At 36.1% G+C, this 21,807-nt stretch overlaps 1 protein-coding gene across 1 annotated transcript in view; it reads right to left on the reverse strand.

The window, feature by feature from the left end:
* The window catches only part of FAR2 (fatty acyl-CoA reductase 2), a 52,862-nt gene that overhangs the window by 15,536 nt on the left and 15,519 nt on the right, over window positions 1–21,807 (reverse strand). Inside the window, exons 3-7 of the mRNA XM_063075446.1 lie at window positions 19,169–19,348; window positions 9,977–10,154; window positions 8,660–8,704; window positions 6,793–6,911; window positions 5,723–5,790 (exon numbers count right to left, since the gene is read on the reverse strand). Coding sequence (XP_062931516.1) covers window positions 5,723–5,790; window positions 6,793–6,911; window positions 8,660–8,704; window positions 9,977–10,154; window positions 19,169–19,348 — 590 coding nt within the window. The remainder of the gene's footprint in view (window positions 1–5,722; window positions 5,791–6,792; window positions 6,912–8,659; window positions 8,705–9,976; window positions 10,155–19,168; window positions 19,349–21,807) is intronic.

Raw genomic sequence — 21,807 nt, forward strand, 5'->3', positions numbered from 1 at the left:
AAATTATACAACATGATCAAGTGGGATTCATCCCAGGGATGCAAGGATGGTTCAACATACACAAGCTAATAAATGTGATACACCACAACAACAAAATCAAAGGCAAAAATCATATAATTATCTCTGTAGGCACTGAAAAAGCATTTGACAAAATTCAACATCTGTTCATGATAAAGACTCCCAACAAATTAAGTATAGAAGGAAAGTATCTCAACACAATTAAAGCCATATATGACAAACCCATTGCCAATATCATGCTCAATGGGGATAAGTTGAAAGCTTTTCCTGTATGAACAGGACCAAGACAAGGATGCCCACTCTTGCCACTCGTGTTCAACATGGTATTGGAAGTACTAGCCTGAGCAATCAGGGAAAAGAAAGAAAAAAAGGGCATCCAGACTGGAAAAGATGAAGCCAAATTGTGCCTGTTTGCAGATGACATGATCTTATACATAGAACAGCCTAAGGACTCTACAAAAAATTTCTTAGAGTTGGTAAGTTATTTCAGCAAAATTGTAGGATACAAAATCAACACACAAAAATCAGTAGCATTTTTATACCCCAACAATGAACTGGTAGAAAACAAAATCAAGAAAACTAGCCCATTTACAATAGTCACCAAAAAAAATAAAATACCTAGGAATAAAGTTAACCAAGGACGTGAAAACTCTCTACAACAGGAACTACAAATCACTATTGAGAGAAATTATAGAGAACATAGGAAGATGGAAAGATATCCCATGCTCTTGGATTGGAGGAATTAACATTGTGAAAATGTCCATACTACACAAAGTGATCTACAGATACAATGCAGTCCCCATCAAAACACCAATGACATTCTTCATAGAAATGGAAAAAACAATTCTATCATTCATATGGAACAACAGAAGACCACAAATAACCAAAGAAATCCTGAGCAAATAATATTAATAATAACAATAATAATTAAGCCAGAGGCATAACACTAACTGAATTTATACTACAAAGCTATAATAATCAAAACAACATAGTACTGGCATAAAAACAGACACATAGGCCAATGGAACAGAATAGAGAACCCAGAAATCAGCCCATACACTTATAGCCATCTTATCTTTGACAAAGGCACCAAGAACACACACTGGAGAAGAGACTGCCTTTTCAATAAATGCTGCTGGGAAAATAGAACATCCACATGCAGAAGAATGAAACTAGACCTGTACCTCTTGCCATATACCAAAATCAACTCAAAATGGAATAAATAATTACATATATGTCCTGAAACAATAAAACTCCCGAAAGAAAACATAAGGGAAACACTTCATGAAGTATTATTGGACATAGACTCTATGACTTTGACCTCAAAATCACAAGCAACCAAAGGAATAATAAACAAATGGGACTATATCAAACTAAAAAGGTTCAGCACCTCAAAAGAAACAATTAACAGTGTGGAAAGACAACCAACAGAGTGGGAGAAGATATTTGCAAAATATGCTTCTGACAAAGGATGAATAGCCAGAATATACAAGGAACTCAAACAGCTTAGCACCAAAAAAACAAGTAACCCGATTAAAAAATGGACAAAGGAGCTGAATAGGCATTTCTTGAAGGAAGATACGTGAATGGCCAACAGACACATGAAAAAATGCTCAACATCACTAAGCATTCGGGAAATGCAAATCAAAGCCACAATGAGATATCATCTCACTCCAGTTAGGCTGGCTAATATCCAAAAGACTGAGAATAATAAATACTGGTGAGGATGTGGAGAAATTGTCACTACACTGTTGGTGGGACTGTAAAATGGTACAGGCATTATAGAAAATGGTATGGAGGTTCCTCAAACAACTACAGATAGATTTTCCATATGACGCAGCTATCCCACTGCTGGGTATATACCCAAAAGGATTGGAAATCATCATGTCGAAGGGATACCTGTACTCCCATGTTATTGAATCTGTATTTACAGTCGCCAAGAGTTGGAACCAGCCTATATACCAATCATGAGATGAGTGGATAAGGAAAATGTGGTATATCTACACAGTGGAATACTACTTTGCTGTGAGAAATAATGAAATACTACCTTTTGCAGCAACATGGGTGAGCTTAGAGAAAATTATGTTAAATGAAATAAACCAGTCGCAGAAACAGAAGTACTGCATGTTCTCACTTATATGTGTGAGCTAATAAAAATAAATAAACAAACAAATGGAAAAAAACAATAATCACAATAATTCTTTGAACTTCTTAAATGAACAGATATGATATTGATGGGGGTGGGAGAGGGGAGAGGGAGAGGGGAAACAGAGGAATTGGTAAAGGGCCATGAAAATCAATTACATTGTATATTGATAAATTTTAAAAAATACTTAAAATAGAAATTCTTATATAAGTTTTACCACAATAAAAGAAAATAAAAATTAGATGTTCTCACCACAAAAAATATGTGTGAAGTGATGGATGTGTTAATTATTTTGATGTAATTATTTCACAATGCATATATATAGCATTATATCATATTGTATGCCATAAATACACACAATTATTATTTGTTAATTAAAAAGAAGAGAAAATTTAAAAGAAAATAGGAGGAAGTGGATAATAGAGATAAGGCAAGAAATCAATGCACTAGAAAACAAAGAAGCAGTGTAAAGAATCAAGAAAGCCAGAAGTTGGTTCTTTGAAAAAAAATAATAAACTGCTTTTGGAAGAATGAAAAAAAAAAAAAAAAAGACACACTCACAAACACAATGAATTTAAAAGGGGAATATAGCTACAAATACAACTTAGGGCAAAAAATCTTAAAGGTATTACTGCCAACAATTTTATGTGCATACATTTTAAAACCTAGAAAAATTCTTTGAAATAGAGAGAAATGTAATTTACTAAAACCAATTCAAGCAGAAACTGAAAGCTTGCAAAATCCTATAACTGTTAAAGAAACTGAAGCAGTAAAAATCTTTCCACAAGAAAATCACAAATCCAGATAATTTATGGATAGTTTTACCAAACTTTCAAGGAATAGATTACTCCAATCTTACACAAATACTTGTAAAGAATAGGAAAAAAAATGGGGGGAGGAGGAATTGGCTAAATATACTTCAATTCATTTTATGGAGTTCATATACCAAAGCCAAACTATGTGAAAACTAGAAGACAGAACCTTATTTTACTCAAGAATAGCTGCAAAAATTCTAAACAAATTATTAGCAAATTGAATTCAACAGAGAATTAAAAAGTAACATGCTATGATCAAGTTGAAGATATCTAGGAATGTCAGGATTGTTTAATATCTAAAAATGGGAAAGCATTTGAAGCTTTCTGTTTAAAATTAGGAACAAAACAATGATACCCACTATTACCATTTCTATTCAAATTGGGTTAGAAGTTCAACAAAAAAGATAAAGACCTAAGGTTTGGAAAGACAGAAATAATACTGGTATTTTCGCAGATTAAACAATTGTCTATATAGAAAACTGAAAGGAAGTTCTATACAATTACTAGCAATAATAGTTTAGCAAGAAGGCTAGATATAAGGCCAATATATAAAAGTAAATTGCATTTCTATACACCACTCACAATTAGAAAACAGTTTTTCAAAAGGCACCATTTGAGTTAGCAAAAAATTATAAATCACTTAGGCTCTAGGTACAAATATGATAAAAGATGTATAAGACCTATATGCAGAAGATTGAATTTTTTTCTTGAAGGGCATTAATGGAGACAACTAAATGAAGAAATATCCCATATTCACCACCCAGTTTCAATCACTCTCTGTAATGTCACCTGAGGCTATGAATGTCCAACTTGCTGTCTCATGGCTAGTGGTCCTAACTGGAAGCATTTTGATCACTCCTAATAGACCTAATAGGAAGCACAAACGAGTTTCAATTTAAATGCAAAAACATTAATTGGCAGTAGCTTCAAGAAATGTTAGAAAGGACTTTAGTACAGACTCTTGGCACAGTGGGAAAGAATGTTGCGATCAGCTGGAAATGTCTGCTGTGGGTGTGAGGAGAGTAGAGGAAGCATACATGCCAGGCATTTGTCATTCTTGGAAAGGCATTCTTCAAGTCAAAGCCTGTCACAGAATTAGCCACAGTGTCTAGCTGCTCTGCAGTAGTACTCTCTGTGTGGTACTACAGCTTACCACTGGAATGTGTAGATAGTGTTGCCTATGTAACAGGGAAAGGAGAGGCGTGGTAGGGGGTGCCAAGAAATCCTACAGCATAGCTAAGCTGCCTACCTTTACCCCTGCCATCATTAGATGTTTAAATTGTACCAACAATTATTTCCATGGGTTTAACACATTATTAAATAGATTCAATCCCTTACATGTAGACAAATCAATAGAGTTTGTATAGTACACGATTTCTCAGAGTGGGTTTCACCAGCATCAAGAATTATCTGAATGTGTATTAAAAATATAGCTTCCTCATCACCACCCGAGACCTTGGTCTCAGGTTCCAAGGAATCTGAGATTTTTTTTTCTTTCCTCTCACAGTGATTAAGATTCATTTTTATGAATCACTAGTGGAGTGGTCATTGCACACTCAAGAAAGGCAAAAGACCTAGCTTCTACTTCTATTTTAGGCAACAGCTATGAATTTGAGTAGATTATTTACTCTCTCTGGGCCTCATGTGTAAAATAAAGTGGGGAACACTAGATTATTTTTAAGATCACTTTTAACTATGGCATTCAATAGATCCATAAAGTATACACTAATAATTTTCAGGATGGAAGAAGGCTATGTTTAATCTCAGAAACGGAATCTACATGTAGCATCTTTTCATTTCAGAGCTTAAGGTATCTTATATGCTTCTTAATGCTCCTTTTTAATGGATGGTCTTAGATATCTTAATTATGTTACTGAGGCAGATGAGATTTGTTATTATTTCCAAATGTTTTCAGAATGATTTAGATATATGATCTAAACAACTGGATATATGATCAAAAGAACTTTGAAAATACTAGATAATTTAATTTCATTTTTGCTCAGGTAATAACTCTGCAAATAGAATGGCACAGTGGAATGCTCTGAATTGGAAACAGATCTTAACGAGTATATTCTATTTTTTTTTTTTTTTTTTTTACTATATCTAGTTCTAAACAATAGCTTGATGACCTAAAATTTCAGACTTTCACGAGAAAATCAATTCCTAAATTGACCAAGGAGTACAGATTGGTTAGCTGATCTTTTAAATATGCAAGATTAATTACTTCAATTCAGTGAGATACTTTCAAGGTTACACTTATTGTACACTCAAGAGGGGTAAACTGAATAAATTAATAAAGAGTATCACTGACTCCATAAGAAAAATGTAATGTTATTTGACTTTCCTAAATCTCTTTTTTCATTGATCCTTTCACATTCTCAGTGATGACACCAAGAGGGAAAGAGGTGTGTGCATGGGAGCAGTCGCCCAGTAGGGGGAATATTTTATCACTGACATTTTGTAATTAACAACTTTTGCTTGTTTTTTAAATTGTTTTTAAAATCTCTATAGCCAATGGACCCCTTCTTCCTTACAATCATGCATATGTTCCCACTGACCCCTTCCTTTAGTATATCATTCTACTTAACTACTACACATTTACAATTTACAATCATTTTGTTTCTTTACTTATTTTTTTGTCTTTCTCACCAACTAGGCTCTAAGCTCCGTGACACACTTTGTCTATTTTTAACCTTGTTGCAGAAACTAGTAGTTATATAGTTACATCACTATAAGCACTTACCCATTTTGCCCCAATTACAGGGATTGATGTTACCAGATGTACAGTGGTAGACTAACATTGACTTAGGTCTGGAAAATGAAATAAAAATTAGATAAATACAACAAAAGGAAGAACTAATGAAAGAACAATAAGGGAAAATGACATTTAGACAGAGTGGTTTCAATAATTCCCATGACTAAAGCAACCCATGCAACACTTCCACCTTTTGTTCCTTCTTTGGGTAGTAAGCAAAATGAAAGAAGACTAGGAAATGTTTGTAGAGTGTGTGTGTGTGTGTGTGTGTGTGTGTGTGTGTGTGTGTGTGTCTGTTCATGCACGTGTAAGAGATGTCAGATAGTTGTGACATTATGGAGCACAGAAAAGTGTGCCTGAGTTCACATTTTAAAAATTTTATTGTTTACCATAATAGAACCAAATGTGTAAAAAACTATTTTTTTATTTGTACTAGGAAATGTCCCCACACATAGTGATCTGAACTTTTGTCATTTACCAGGAATTGAACAGTTCAATAAAATATAAAACATTCTTTCATTTCATAAATTTCTATCTCCTTTGCCTTAAAAAAGAAAGCTGTATTTTAGGTTACTGAATAGGAAGAAAATATTTTTGGTTATCAAGAATTTTATGGGCCGGCCCCCTGGCTCACTCAGGAGAGTGCGGCGCTGGTAGTGCCGAGGCCACAGGTTCGGATCCTATATGGGGATGGCCGGTGTGCTCATTGGCTGAGCGTGGTGCTGACAACACCATTCCGAGGGTTGCAATTCCCTTACCGGTCAGAAAAAAAAAAAATAATAATGAATAATAATAATAAAGAAATAAATAAAGAATTTTATGATTAAGTGATTTAAAGGATTTATTACTTTATGATCAACCAAATATTAAGCAGTATTTATAAGACAACTCAATGTGTATATGATAGCTTATTAGGAATTATATAAAATGTTGAAACAAACACCTCTCACGTTTGGGCTCTTCTATGATGAAATGCCTGTATTTTGAAAATGTGCCTAACACAATCACCCTCCTCCTCATCAAATCCTTGAGAGCCCACTCAAGCTAAGCATCCACACCTGTGAACGGCAGTATACCATCCTACTGCTAAGGTGAGATTGACGACTGTGTCAACTGGAATTAAATCTGCCACAGCCACTGAAGTAGCTTTTATGGACCGAAGAAACCCTTTTCCAGTCTGCATAGGAAAAAGAACATAAAATATTAAACCAAGTTTTGAGTAACAGCTGGGGCTAAAGTATTTATTAAACAGATAATACTAGTCCTGTTAGTAAAAATAGCTAACACTGATTCACTGCTTACTGGGATATTATGGTATGTCTGACTTCTCTCAGCCTATCCAACTTCCCAGCCAAGTGCCAGCATTTCCATGAACCACTGGTGGTCCTCGGGTTCCTTTACGGAATAAAATTCCTCAGATGTGTGAGTGGTTAATATACCTAGTTAACTAACAGACACCATGAATAGGTTTTCACATCTTAAAAATTAATTCATAAGACATTCTGAAGAATTAAGGTTTCTCAAATTTCTTAATATTTGTTTACCATTTCTTAAATAATTTTGTTTTCTGCTCGTACTTAACTTGTAAGCAACAGTAGACATTAAAAGTTTAAGAAACATTTATTTTTAAAAAAATTAATTGATGGAATTCTACCATTTATCAAAACAAAAACTTTTTTTTCCATGGGAAAAGGCCACCATTATTTACTTATTGTTTAGTGTCTTAGTTCACGTCACAGTTCACTGATATATAGATGCAAGAACTGAGAATTATTCATATTAATAATTTATTGACTTTTTGAGGTAAGTTGATTTTTTATGCTCTGCATATTTCCGACATTGATTTGCACTTTATGTTCCTAATTTCTATTTTCATATAACTAGTTCCCTTTCTTTTGGACATAAGAAACCAGTTTGGAAAATTTTAGAAAATTTGAATAAATGTTCAGCTTTGCAATATAATAAGATCCACTCTGGGATGATGTTAAAATGATGATGTGCTAAGTCACCAGATATTCACTTCAACTAATCTTTAAAGGAGAAACCACGGGTAGGGAACAGAAGAAAAGGGGCTGCTAGAAAAATCAGAAGTCAGAAAGAAGTTCATTGTCACTCTCTTTGATGAGTCATAATTCAGTGTCTCATATTTGTATTTTAGTTCATGTTGGACCTAGTTCTGGGAAGAACAGAGGCAGAGTCTGAGGCGTGTGATCCCTAATAAGATTTAAATTCATTTAGATAATTGAATTCTGATTCATTAGCCTGAAGAGTAACTTTGTGGTTCTGGTCCTAAAATGTTCAGCTGGATCAATCTGAACTGCAGAGAGGGGCACACCGAGAACTGCTAACCTAGAGGAGTCCATGTCTCCTTGTCTCTGAGAGGATTATTGTTGAAAAAGTACATCCTGTTTTCATTAATTTTTGTATTTCAAAAATTGGTAGTTCTCTTTATAGTATCTATTAAGAAATAGTACTGATGTATATCCCTTTTCTATACACATATACATAAACTTTTGTGTTTTATAGTCAAGAATTTAATAATCTTTGAGGATATGATTTTTATACTGCATCCGCAATTCCTGCACTAATTCAAGCTATTAAAAATTGCAAAATGAGGAAATACCCCCATCTTGTGGTAACTACAGGAAAATCCTTGACCTTCAAAGACTCCAGTATAAAATTCCTGAACAGTAATTGATGATATCACATTACCTCTGTTTTCCTGATAATAACATTCCCAAAGAATAAAAGTAACATCATCCACCCTCTATTTCCCAATCAGAAAAAATGAGATAAGTTGCTTCAGTTATAGTTACAGAAATAAAATTTATGTTTTTGGATCAATGAACCTAAGCCAACAATGAGAATTTTGTTCCTATTCCTCTACTACATTTCAAGCAGTTATTTCCCCATCATTATACATACCGCAATAATAAGCCCGCTAGGTCCATTTAGGTTATCAACCCAACCCTAAAAAAAAGAAGATCTCTATTGGTTACACATTTCAGAGAATTGTTAAATCTTTGGAACATCTGCAGTCTAATCTTAATAAATTTCAAACAAGAGCACTGAGACCCCAGCCAGTAGAACTATCTAATCCAATACTTCGATGATCTCGAAGATCAATAGCAAAGCACTGGCTATTTTCTCACTTCGACTGTGCAAGACTTTTTGGCCAGCATCGTTTTTCACAGCAGGAGTCATGGATGGTTTCCTCTTTCATGACATTTTATGGGCTAAATGGGGCCTCGTGTTAATATCAGGATCTGCTAAACATTTCATCAGTCATACTTATTCTCTGCCTGAGGCCTGCTTTTTAAGCTCCTTAGGAAAACATTTCAAAATGATTTGCAGGAATTACCTATTTCTTGAAAATTTTAACAGCTATAGAGTCCATACCAGATGTATGTTTTGTGTGTATTAGCTTGCTTAGCGATGTTACAGGGAAGATTATGTTAGGAGCAGTTAGAGATAAATGTCTTTTTGATTTTTTTCTCTAAGCCCTAAGCAAGTCAGTTGACCTTATTATGTCTGTTTCTTTATCTGTAAAAGTCAAAATGTATGTATCCAATGGGAGAAGAGGGAGAAGAGAAGATGGAGGGATTAGTATTTGTTGAGCCTTTTACTAGGAATTAAGCACTTCTCTTACATTGTCTTATTTAATTAACTCTGTAGAGGAAGTAGTGTCAGCCCAGTTTTATAGAAGCGACAACTCAAAAGTTGCATTGCCAGTAAGTTGTAGAGCTCAAATTTATCTGGCCATATAGCTTCACACAGTTGGTTTTAAGAAGATGCTGTAATTCAAAGTACTTTCAAAAGGATATAGCAATATACAGAGGTTAAAAAAAAATTAATATTCCTGAACCGAGATTCCTCTGTGAGCTTTAGGACTCCTATTTATTCTGGAAGTTGCAATGTTACCAATTTGGATATATTTAAGCCACAGAGGGAAAACCAAAAAAATGAAACTGTCTCCCATGGGAATTTTGAGATGAATTAATTAGAAGTTAATTTAAGATCTCCCAACTCTAAGACAGTCTGAGTAACTCCCAGGGAGAGCCCCAGGCTGGGTAAATCCTGAACCCAACATGGAATTTTGCCATAATATGATGGGTTCATGTTTGATTTGCCACACTCAGCTATAAATCCCAAGAAGAAGAAGAAAAAAGACATCATAAAGTAATTGAGCTAGAAAGACCATGGTTTGGAAGCAAAGCACAGAATCCAGATGAGTGGGCTTACTGGGAAAGGCTCCTGCCAGGTTGCTCCCACAATGGAGGGCCTTATGATGGCAATGTTTAGGTTCTCGCTCTCTTGCTGTACCACCATCTCTCCCAAGGCCTTGGTGTAGGTGTAAGTATTGGGCCGATCCCCGATCAGCTTGGGTGTGATCTCGTCAATAATAGCGTCGTCTAACCACCTGAAGGTAGTCAGATTAAAAAGAATTCTAGCAACATATATTAGACAATAGAGCAAAAAGAAAATGTGAGACAGACAAACAAAACTTCCACCTTCTAGCTTGAGTTCTGGAATCCCAAACAATCACAGGATATCAAGGTTGAGTGTATACCAGTTCACAACCTGCATGATGGATGGTGTCTCTGCTATCTACTGCTAAGCCTAATCTTATCAGTCAAATCCTAATTCCCACCCAAATAGATAGATGAATAGGTAGATGTAGATTAATTCAACTGATTAGCAATCTATTACATTATCACATATAACCTCTAATTATCTTTAATTACTTTCTCTCCATCAGGTTCATAAGAACATTCACCGAACACAGTTTTGAGCGCCAATCATGTGCCCTGTAGTATGCCAGGTGCTGTGTTCATGGAATTAAAGGTTCTTGCATTCAAGGTGCTTCAGTGGCAGCCCCAATCATTCAGTGTTAGCCAGTAAAAACTTGGTGCACCAGTCCTGAAACCTTTAGCTTTTAATTTTTAAAATTTCATTCAAGCTTCATCAAATCAAAACAACTACATTTGGCAGACTTTCAATCCATTTTAGAAAATCTATGAAACCCATTTTGAAGTTCTGTTTCTAGTTTATACTAATAACTTGATAATTATTTCCAGAGATTTTCAATGAATTCTGAAATCTGTTGAGTGGAGTGATTATAATACTCTGAATCAGCTTCAATGGTGCGATTACTGAATACTCCTACTTAAAAGGTGACATGTATCATGAATGAGTTGCCATAGCATCAGCCTAATCTCTTTTTAAAATGTCAGAACCATTTTTATAATCCTAAAGTCAATCTACACTTCTCTAAGAGAGCAACAAAATTCTTGTCAATTAAATGTTTCTACTAGCTGGCAGATCTATTTTATTAAACTATTGGTATAATATAATTTTTTAAAAATTAGAGTGCCTGAATATATTGTTGCAATTTTTCTAATCAATGTGTTTGGTACATTTGTTTCTACTTTTTTATTGGACAGAACATAACCATACTGTTTTGATTGTAGAAAATCTTAACTAATACTGCTTTGCTAACATGACAAATTATTGAGCATTTAGGATGTGCGTGATGTTAAGACATTCAGACTCACAGCGCCCAATTTTGATAATTCATTTGATACTTATTGGAATATGAGCACCATCTATTATTATAATGTTTTCATTTTTTTGCTTTTCTTCCACTAGTGCTGAGTATATTCTGGATACTCAATGCCTTTTGATTTAAATTGAATACAGAAAGGTTGAGAAGTTCTTAGGATTGAAAACAACTCCAACTACCTAGAAAAATAGAGGATATTTTGATTATATGGCCCCCTGGGGACTGGGAGAGAATGCGGGATAGTGCAAGTACCTCTCCATTTTTATAATACGACCACTACTTCATCCCATTTGTGGATCAGCAGTGGATTTCCCTGAGACCATTTTCTCTCACCTCCAAAAATATACAAATTATAGAAACCAGGTCTGGAAGAAATAGAGCTTAATTTCAAAAATGCTGTGAAGAAAAAAAATCCTAAGAAAACATCAGAACTCAGCAATGCACTGGGATTGAATGTCACGTGGCTGGTACCAGTTGCCATCACTCCTGTTACTGTGCATGAAAAGGATAACACTTGGGGCTTTACAAAGTTTGGTGAGTTTGCTTGTCTTAGAAAATATTGGTTTCACAGATTTCTAAGAACACAGATGCAAAAACTTATGTTATGTAGATGGCTTGTCTCTACTCCTAAAGCATTCTTATTTTTAATAAAACAACCAATGAGCATATATCTCCATAGGTAATAGTTGGTTTTAAAATATCATTTCTAATACAACCCATTTACTGTCTCATTCAGCCACTTCCTGGGTTCAGACAGATTAGTCTAAAAACGTGCATATCCACTGGTCGAGTGAGACCCTTTTCAGGACCTACCTATACTCAGTCCAGGGTTTCTGCTGCTGTTTGTTCTCAATGTGTTTTTAAAACAGTAAATAAGTTACCATGTGAAAAAGACACTATATATATACACCAAAGTGCATTCTGAAATTAACCAAATGTCCTCCAGTACGCTCAAGAAGCTGTTTTGAATCACGGGTCCCAAATTCTGAACTTCTACTTGAATTGTTTCAAAAGAAGCATAAAGAAGGCCGACCCCGTGGCTCACTTGGGAGAGTGTGGCGCTGGGAGCGCTGAGGCCGCGGGTTCGGATCCTATATAGGGATGGCCGGTGCACTCACTGGCTGAGCCCGGTGTGGATGACACCAAGCCAAGGGTTACGATCCCCTTACCGGTCACACACACACACACACACACACACAAAAGCATAAAGACATGGAAAATTTCAGAAAGCAATATGTAAATGTCTATGTGTATGTACACACACATGATTTCTTCTAAATATTACTATCTTTTTTGGGTTTGAAACTTAGTGAATCAACATCATGGTATCATTGATAATTTTATTATTTATGTATTTTCTGAATGAAATAGCAAGAGGAATATGTATTATTATTTTTCCTTCTAATTTTCTTATGCAACAAGTAGGATGAGCCTAGTGGTATAAAAGGAAAAGCTTTTGGAGAGTAGGTAAGTGGACACTTTGTCTTATGATAACGTTTGCTCTCTCCTGTAGTCTGGATTATGTTCTTGCCTTGATTATTGCAATTATAATGCTGTATGTATTTGCTTATGTGTCTGTTTTCCCACTGTACAATGAATCCAGAAGAGCAGGAATTACATTATTTATCTCTGGGTCTAATCACCTTTCTGCCCCCAGGAGCCAGCTACCTGGCTTAGTCAGTAAAGGGATGCTCTTCCATCTGGTAGTCGTGATTGGCCAATTGAGGTACCATGTAAGGTTTGGGGAAGCAGAGATGGACAATAATAGGAGAGAGTGGGTGAACTTAGAGGTGATGAGGTTGTAGGGAGAATGTGCAAAAAGAAGAAAAGGGATGTCTTTGTAGAGAAGGAAGTAAAACTGGAAGTTACAGTGTTCAATGGCAGTGCAGAGTGTTGAGAAGCTGAAAGGCCAAAAATGACCGACCCCAGTTTGGTGGAGTTGGCTTCACAGTTAATTTAAACTTTTTATTGAGAAGAAGGGTATTTTTAAGCCCAATGCTTGTGGTGAATTGGTATCTGTATTTCCCTCCAGACTTTTTTTGAGCACCTGTCCTAGCCCAAACCTGTGTTGGATGCTGAATGGCCTTCTGATGGCCTGACAACGTGAAAGTTACTCAGTTTGTTTAAAGAACAGTTTAACCCTGCTCTGATTTGTATTTAAAGCCTGGTAATGTTAAAGTACACAGAATTTCCATTTCTTTTGTCAGCTACTTAGATGCCATCTTGAAGCTGTGCCATCCTGAAAATAAAAGCACGAATGCTAGAATTCACTTTTACCTTTCTCCTAGAATAGTTCAAACTTTTTGTAGTGCGAACGATGTGTTCTTTAGTGCAAAGGCAAAATTGCTCTCCAACATCTGCCTGCCTTTCATACCTCCCACAGGGCCATCATGAGGCCCACTGCTGTGGGCTGCAGACAGCCTTCATGTGTCCCCCTGCTTCTTGGCCCTGTACCCTCAGTGCACAACCACAGCGGATTGCACTCAGCGTTTGATCAGGGAGCGCCTTTCCTTTTTTACATGGCAGATCAGCTGTGTCTTCTGGTGGCCAGGTAGCTTCAGAAGGGAGATTTACAGTAGGTACGAACTACTGGGAACTTTCATTCAATGAAAGCATCTATGAATTGAAAGACATCAGGAGGTAAGAAGAGCAGGAAAAAGGGTGCATGGATTATTGGAACATGAATGGTCCCCATTTCAAATGAGAACTACTCAATGAAAAGCACTGTAAGGTGCTCTATTCTCCAAACTCGACTGCTGATACATAAGAATTACATAGGGACCCTGCTAAAAATCAAGATTCCCGAGTGCCATTTTAGAACCACTAATTCAATTTTCAGGGGTGAGAGTATGATAATCTGTATTTTTAACATGCCCTGACAATTGTTATGGTCAGACAAATCAGGGAATCACTAATTTAAAGAAATCCACTCCACAGACTTAAGTACATTGCGGTTAGCTCTCAAAAAGGCATTGTTTCTTGGAGTAAAAATTTCAATAGAATTGAACTTTAAAGGAATTAAATCCCTGGTACTAGGTATGTAAGATATGATGATTATGTGGGTATAGCCAAGTCCTATCAGTTTTTCTTTCCCAAAACACATAAGTGTTTTTATATCTGTTGCCATCCACACCTCTCCATCTCAGGTGATGGGTCTCCCTGCTAATCCACTACCTTTTCCTCTCCCAGGAACATATTAATATTCCTAAAGCCCACTTTCATCCAAGTGTTTCCTGGTTGAAACAAAGGAGTGACCAACCAACTGATCCCCCAACACACACATTCACACTCTCTCTGTCTCTCTGTCTCTCTGTCTCTCTGTCTCTCTCTCTCTCTCTCTCTCACACACACACACACACACGGCCCTCGTTCAGGTGATCCCCACTGCCTGCAGAATTAAATACAATCCCTCTGCACGGTATTCAAAATCTCCACAGTATGGCCCCAGCCAACCTTTGGAGTTTGATCTCTAATTTCTTCCCTACACATGACATATGTGCTGCCAAAATGGACCTCTAGCTACACACCTGGTTTTCCTGCTCCAGTTGCTCTGCCTGGTATGTGCTCAGATCTTACCTATGCACACTCTACCCACTCTTCCAAGTCTATATCATATGCCTAACTTCAGAGAGGTTTTCTACCACCCCTCTCAAATCTGCAACACTCAATGTGTCCTTGTCCCCCACCACATCACACATATAATTCTACCCTGTTCTATTCATACTGGATGTGAGCTCCTGGACAGCACAGTTTACATTTTAAGAAAACACCTTTCAGTCTCTAGCGCTGCCAAAGATGTGGGTGTACTGGAAAGACCACGGGCTTCACAATCAAGTGACCATGGATAAAAATTACATCTGTGGCTTATCAGCTCAAAGACATTCAAATAGTTCCTTAGCCTTCCTGAGCTTTTTGCTTAGCGGTGATAATAATATCAATCCTACAATATTACGTTAACGAATTAAATGTCTGTAAAAGTGTCTTGCTCACAGTAATTGCTCAATAATGATTCATCTCTGCCCTTCCCTTCTTAATGAACATTTACTAGATATATTGAAGTATGTTAAATAAAGCAGTAAATACTTTTGAATTCATTTTTCTCATTCCTAATTCTAGTTATTTCAGGTTTTCATAAAGGTGCAAAAGCCCTTTTCTTCTATGCTGGTTTCCCTAAGAGGAGTTAATCTTGGCCATAAAAATAAGGACTCTACCGACCACAACACCCTATCTTTCCTGGTCAGTTATGTGCATTTTAAAAAATATACATTCTGTTTAGCTGTTATTCTGTAAAACTGGAATTCCACTAGAAATCCGATTCATTTACATACATAAATTTCTAAAGACAAATATCACCAAATATGTAGAAGCTAGTAATATAAAGCAGAGATGAGTAAGAATGGTGAGACACCGCCACGTGGCAAAATGTGGCCTCTGGGATGAAGGGCTAAAGACAACAGCAGGTACAGGAGCTGGGAAAATTAGTTGCTTAACACCGATGAATAGCCATGCCTGTCATACTAATTAAAAGCATTAACTCCTAATTTAAGTTATTATTAAAATGTGTTTTTGCTAACATACTAAAGTTTTTTTTTTTTTTTTATGAACACAATCAAATTCCATCTTTCTGGAATGGTTCAGGACCAAGATTACTCTGGAAGTTTTCAGATAGGAGCTGAGGGAAGGGAGCTGGGGCCTGACAGTCTGAGGCTAAAGGATGGACAGAAAATGGGGTGGGTTGAATGAGGAGAGACCTGCAGCCTGTCAAGGATGGGGCAGGGGTGCCAGGCAAAGGGCTTGAGTTCACAGTCCCCTTCCCTTTTGTATCCATAACACTGAGCAGCATCACTCCAACCCAAGCAATTGGGAAAGATCCTGGCCCAAAATCCAAACCCTCTTTTATTTCCCAGCAGCAGAATTCCCGTTCAACTGATTTTCTGGATAGGAAAAAAATAGGCTCATTTTCATTTTCATGGGTGATTTTCTTGAGATCACAAAGCCCAGAGAAGAGCTTCGGGATCATCTTGTTGTCTAACTCCTTGTTCCTTTTTAAAAAGTGAGATCCGCTGGAATACCAAGAGCAAGGACGGCTGCTAGACCCCATGAAGTTACTGTTAAAAAAGAAAAAAACTTCCAAGGGAAATAGGAACTTAAAAACCTTGAAAAATAATTTGGCTTTAACCACAGGCCAATTATTAAATAGAGAAGATATCGGAGAATTTTGTTTTTCCTAAAACAGCGACGATACCTGGATATAGGTGAATTAATGTATATTCAGAATAACTTGAATGGTATTAAAGTTATTTGTTATTCTAAAACTTCAGAAAATTCCATCTGCTGTAGGAGTTGTTGAAACAGAAATGATTGTGTAGTTAGTGAGGGTTGCTGGGTTTCATTCAAAGAGTTATTCAAAACTTAACATACAGGCTTCACCCACAGTTTAAGTAAGAGGTGGGGATAGAGATATGTTAGACATAAAACTTCCATATCCCCAAATATCAGCTCCTTCTGGAATTCTGTCACCTATTCTTACTTCTGTCAAAGCAAACAGGAAACAGAACAGTATGAACAGTGATCATCTAATGCCATCAAAAACTTTTCACGTATTCAGCAGATGTTTGAGTCCCTGCTAAGTGTTGACACCAGAGATGCCAAGAGGAACAAGGAATATTCTCTTTCTCTGAGAAGCTTATTGTCTCGTGGAGAATATAAATAAGCAGCCAGGTATTTGGAATGACCTGTGTTAAAAAGCAATGATAAAGACGGGCGCCGGGTACTATGCGAGGACTAGGGAAGGATGCCCGCGCCAGAGGGCTTCAGGGGAGAACTTTGATGTCTGAGTAGGAAAGAACCTGGTGAAGTAGAGGTGGAAATAGGCTCTAGGAACAGAAGCATTGAAAGCAAAGGCACAGAGTATGAGGTGGAGGACTAATCACTCATGAGGACCGCAGCACAAATGTAAGGGGAGCACTGAGGGAGATGAGGCTGAACAGGTGGTCCCAAATGTCCTGATTAATTTTGAGTTAATAAATAATAGATATGACTTTTTCCCTGTTTGGAAATAAATGTCAGTGCCTTCACTGCATTCCAAATGTATTCTGTTGAGATAAAATATAATTTCATTCCTAGTTCTGTTTGGCTGTGTAATTGTTTAAATAATTGTTATCCTTGGAGAGCAGTAAATGACAGATGGACATAAAAAAAATGTGTACAAATGACAGATACAGTTTGATCATAAATCATGTAGCAATTACCTGCCTTTTCTAGTTCACATATGCCTGGGGCAGTACAGAAAGTGATGAATACCTTAGGATAAACCAACTTCTCCTCTGGGAGGTGAGTTTATTTTTCTTTGAAACCTGAGAGTATTTAGTGTCTGGACGTAGTTTGGGAGGGAGGAAGTGGGGTGGAGGACCTAGAAACCCCTCACTGCGAATGAACTCATTGTTCATTTTCTACCTCTTTTCTCTTACAAACTCACAGAGACTCCTTCACTGCCTCCAATTGCACTATGATCTGTCAGGTATGAGAGGGATCAGCAGTGGACTGCGTCACAATAAACTCAGTGCGGGGGCCTGGAATCAAGGGTGGTCTTGCCCTTTCCTGGGCATATCAAATATGTAGGCACCATGTTTACCAAGAGACGACACTGTAAGAGGGCAGCTAGCTGACAATTCCATCCTGAAAATGCTCTGAGGCTTTACACATACTTTCCTCCATAGACTTTGGGTATCAGAGCATACCTGTCTTTTCTCCAACTCTCCTGACTCTGTTAGCAACTTTAAGTAACTTCCACATCCTTTAGATGACTTTCATTCTTCTTTGGCCTGGATATTTTTAAATGACAGGTAAAAATATCTATTCTCAGAGCTGGAGGAGATGAAAATGTTTGCACTGAACGGAATATACTCCTGATTTATCCAAACTTTTAAAAGAGTATATTTTGCATATAAATACAGTATTACATGAAATTATAATGTGACAAATTCATGGTGAAATAGTCAACTTTTCTTCTGTAATACTTTTTACATAGAGTTTAAAAAACAATAAACTGGGTAAACTTTATAAAATGGAGCAGAATAATGAAGAAGCAGAAAACAGAAACATACTTATTCTGAGACCAGGGCCATGTCCTAAGAAGAAAGTGGTTTTTGTTAGTTGGCAAGAAGAGAAAAATATTAGACACTATTTCTTCTGAACGGTAGGACAGTAAGGAAAGTGTATCTCAGCTGAATAGGTCACTATTTGGAAGTATTCAGAAGACTGTCACCTCTGCTAGACTTGGAGGAATTCCTACCTTGATTAGTTCTTCTTTACTAACCATTTGATTAACTGCAATTACATACTCCCTAGCACTGCAATAAGTGCTTTATATAGCTTGATTCACCATCACAACTGAGATGGGCCCATTTTACAAATGAAGGATCTGGGACTCAGAGAGGCCACGGAACTTATTCAAAGTCACAGAGCTAGTAAGTTGTGGAGCCACAGGTTGAACCACTGTCAGTCTGACTCCAAAATTTTTCTTCTGAACTTTTATACTATGTATTTCCTATTTCCTTTATCTAGTGAAAATGCTGAGTTCATCAAGAGGTGAAAACCCCCTTCTATGTGTAATATCCCCAAGTACCTCCTACTGTCCTAAACTATTGAACAAAACATTTTAAGAATTTTCTGTCCCCCTTCCTCTTCAGCAGTATATTCCCTCCAGAAGGTTGGAGAGACTAGCAGGGGCAGGGTAGCTAAAGCTAGCACTTTTTCAAAGCATTTTGTCCAAGAGTGTCCCACTTTATTACCTCATTAATGAATGACTACGAAGAAAAAAAGAGAACAAAATCTGCCCACCCGTTGATCCCATCATTGACCCAACTTACTCCATGGAGTCAATGATGTTTTTGGGCTCCACAGTGCATGGATAAATCACTTCGTCGATGTGCTTCAGGTTACAATTAGAAAAGGCAGTAGATATATGTATGAAGGCTTCCAGCTTTGGCATCTGAGTGGCCATAAACAAGAGCTGCTTGGTGGCGGTGACGTTAAGTTGCACGGCACGTCTAAAGAAGATGAAACAGAAAGGAATATAAGGAGGTAATTCAGCATCCTGCCTTGCGGTAACTGCACCCACTCCAACAGCTGGCATGTCTATCAGATTTTGGTGGCTACATCAAAGGACCAGGAAGAAAAGGATGGGTCATGGCTACACAGTTATGTGATACTTGGAATGTGTTACGTGTTGATGATGTGTTTTGTGTACGTAAATCCTATTCACCGAAGCACTATACGTATTGTATTTAGAGGTCACTTGGTTTTGATCAATTGGAAGGTAAAATGTCCCAGTCCTCTGAATTTATAAACGGACTTCTATAAGCAGCCACTAAAAGAACATAAGTACATAAGCATCTAACTCAAGAAGTTTGAAAATACAAATAAACTGGAGGAGAATAATAGTGGATTTTTGAATGAGCAACATAATTCACTATTGTAAAAGTCCGGGTCAGACATGAAAACTGATTTCAAAATCCTAAATTGTAGCTAACAGAATACAAAGTTACATAAACACAGTATGTGGTGACAGTGAAATAGTTCATCCAAAGAATACATGGTTTATCCAAAAACAGGAAACCTGTTAACCTAGTTTAACTCAAAAAGAGAAAAACTGTATGATCATCTACATATACTATGAAAAGTTTTTAAATGACATTTCATATCCATTCCAAATTTAATTAAAGACATTCACTAAAATAGAATAAAAACATTAAACAATTTGTATTTCAATTTGCTGTTAAAAGCTAGGGGAACTGCTTTTAAAGTCAGGGCTAGGAAGAATGACCATAGTCACTCCTATTCTGCTCTGAAGTCCCAGCCATGGAATTAGAGAGGAAAATAAAATTAATGAACAAATATAAGTATTGAAAAGGCAGTCACACAAATCACTATCAGATTATGAAAGTGTTTATCTGGAAAACAAACAGAAGCAGCTTTAAAAAACCTGGGATACACAATAAGATAATTCAGTAAGGTGTCCGCTTATAAAAATTATGTAAATTAATCACTAGCTTTCCTATATATAAACAAAAATTAGAGAGTTCAGTGGAGGAAAGGTACATGTTCATCTGAACATTTAAAAAATACATCAAATTAATCATAAGTGAGTATATAAAAAATGGTAAAACTTTATTAAGGGTTATAACAGAAAAATTGAATAAATGGAAAGACATAGTGTTCATGGATAGGAAGAATCGATATTTTAAATGTGTCATTTTTTCTAAATTAATCTACATATACAAGGTAATCCTAATCAAATTCCCCCAATTTTTAAAAGCTTGGCAAAATTATTCTAAATTTACTTAAGAATAAGCAGGTTAGAATAGTTAGGAAAATTTTATAAAAAGAAGAGTGCTGTGGGAGTACTTACCCTAATATAATAAAAATTACAGTAATTAAATGAGAAATGGCAGAAAAAGCCTAATTGATGGAACAAAATAAAGAATTTAAAAATTGGAAATTTTAAGAGTTTCATTTATAAATTTCTTATATGAGTTTCATTTCAAATAGAGTGAAAATAAATCATTTAATAAATGTTTAGGAACTAACCATCTGTTAGGAAAAAAAAAAAGCAATTTTACTTTCACACCTACATCACTCTTTGCAGAATTTTCCTCTTTATAGCTGAATAAATCTTAAATAGATCAAAGATTTAAATGTAAAAGTGAAACCATAGCAATACTAGAAGAAATTATGAGTAACTGCATATATAATAGAGTTGAAAGAGAAAAACATTGTTAAAATATTTTGAGGCTTATAAGGACAAAAAGTTAATATGCCGAATCTTCCAAATAGTCTTAAAATTAATAATAAAAAATGTTTCAGTAGAAAAATAGGAAAATAACACGAATAGGCATTTCACAAAATAGTAAAATGCCAGTCAGCATTTAAGCATTGTCAGTCTTTCTAATCATCAAAGAAATAAGAATCAGAACATGTAATACCATTTCCACTATCATATAGTCAATATTAAAAATAATTAAATAATTATAATTTGTATTGTTGTGAATGTAAGAAATAACCATTCATGTGCACAGGGACAGTGTAAATTGACACCATCTTTTTGGAGAGCAATTTAGCATTATACATAAAAATGTAAACTGTTCATAACCTGGGCACACCTGACATTTATCTGACAGTTCTACTTTCTGGGAATTTACCCCCAGAGAGCAAACACAGGGAATTTACCCCAAGAGAGCAAACACAGGGGTAAAAAAATTTATACACAGAGATGTTCATTGCAGAGTTGTTCATAGGGGTAAAAAATTAGAACAACCAAATGTTCACCAAAAACAGAACTGGATGAGTAATTATACACATATACAATGGAATGTCATGTAGTCATTACAAATTATAATAGAATATTGACAATGAGAGATATCCAAAAATATTATTGAGCACGTTACAAAACAGCATTCTCAACTGGATGCCTTTTTTTTGGTAAAATCGAACATATATCTATATAATC

The sequence above is a fragment of the Cynocephalus volans genome, chromosome 12, assembly GCF_027409185.1.
Source record: "Cynocephalus volans isolate mCynVol1 chromosome 12, mCynVol1.pri, whole genome shotgun sequence".
Taxonomy (NCBI): Eukaryota; Metazoa; Chordata; class Mammalia; order Dermoptera; family Cynocephalidae; genus Cynocephalus; species Cynocephalus volans.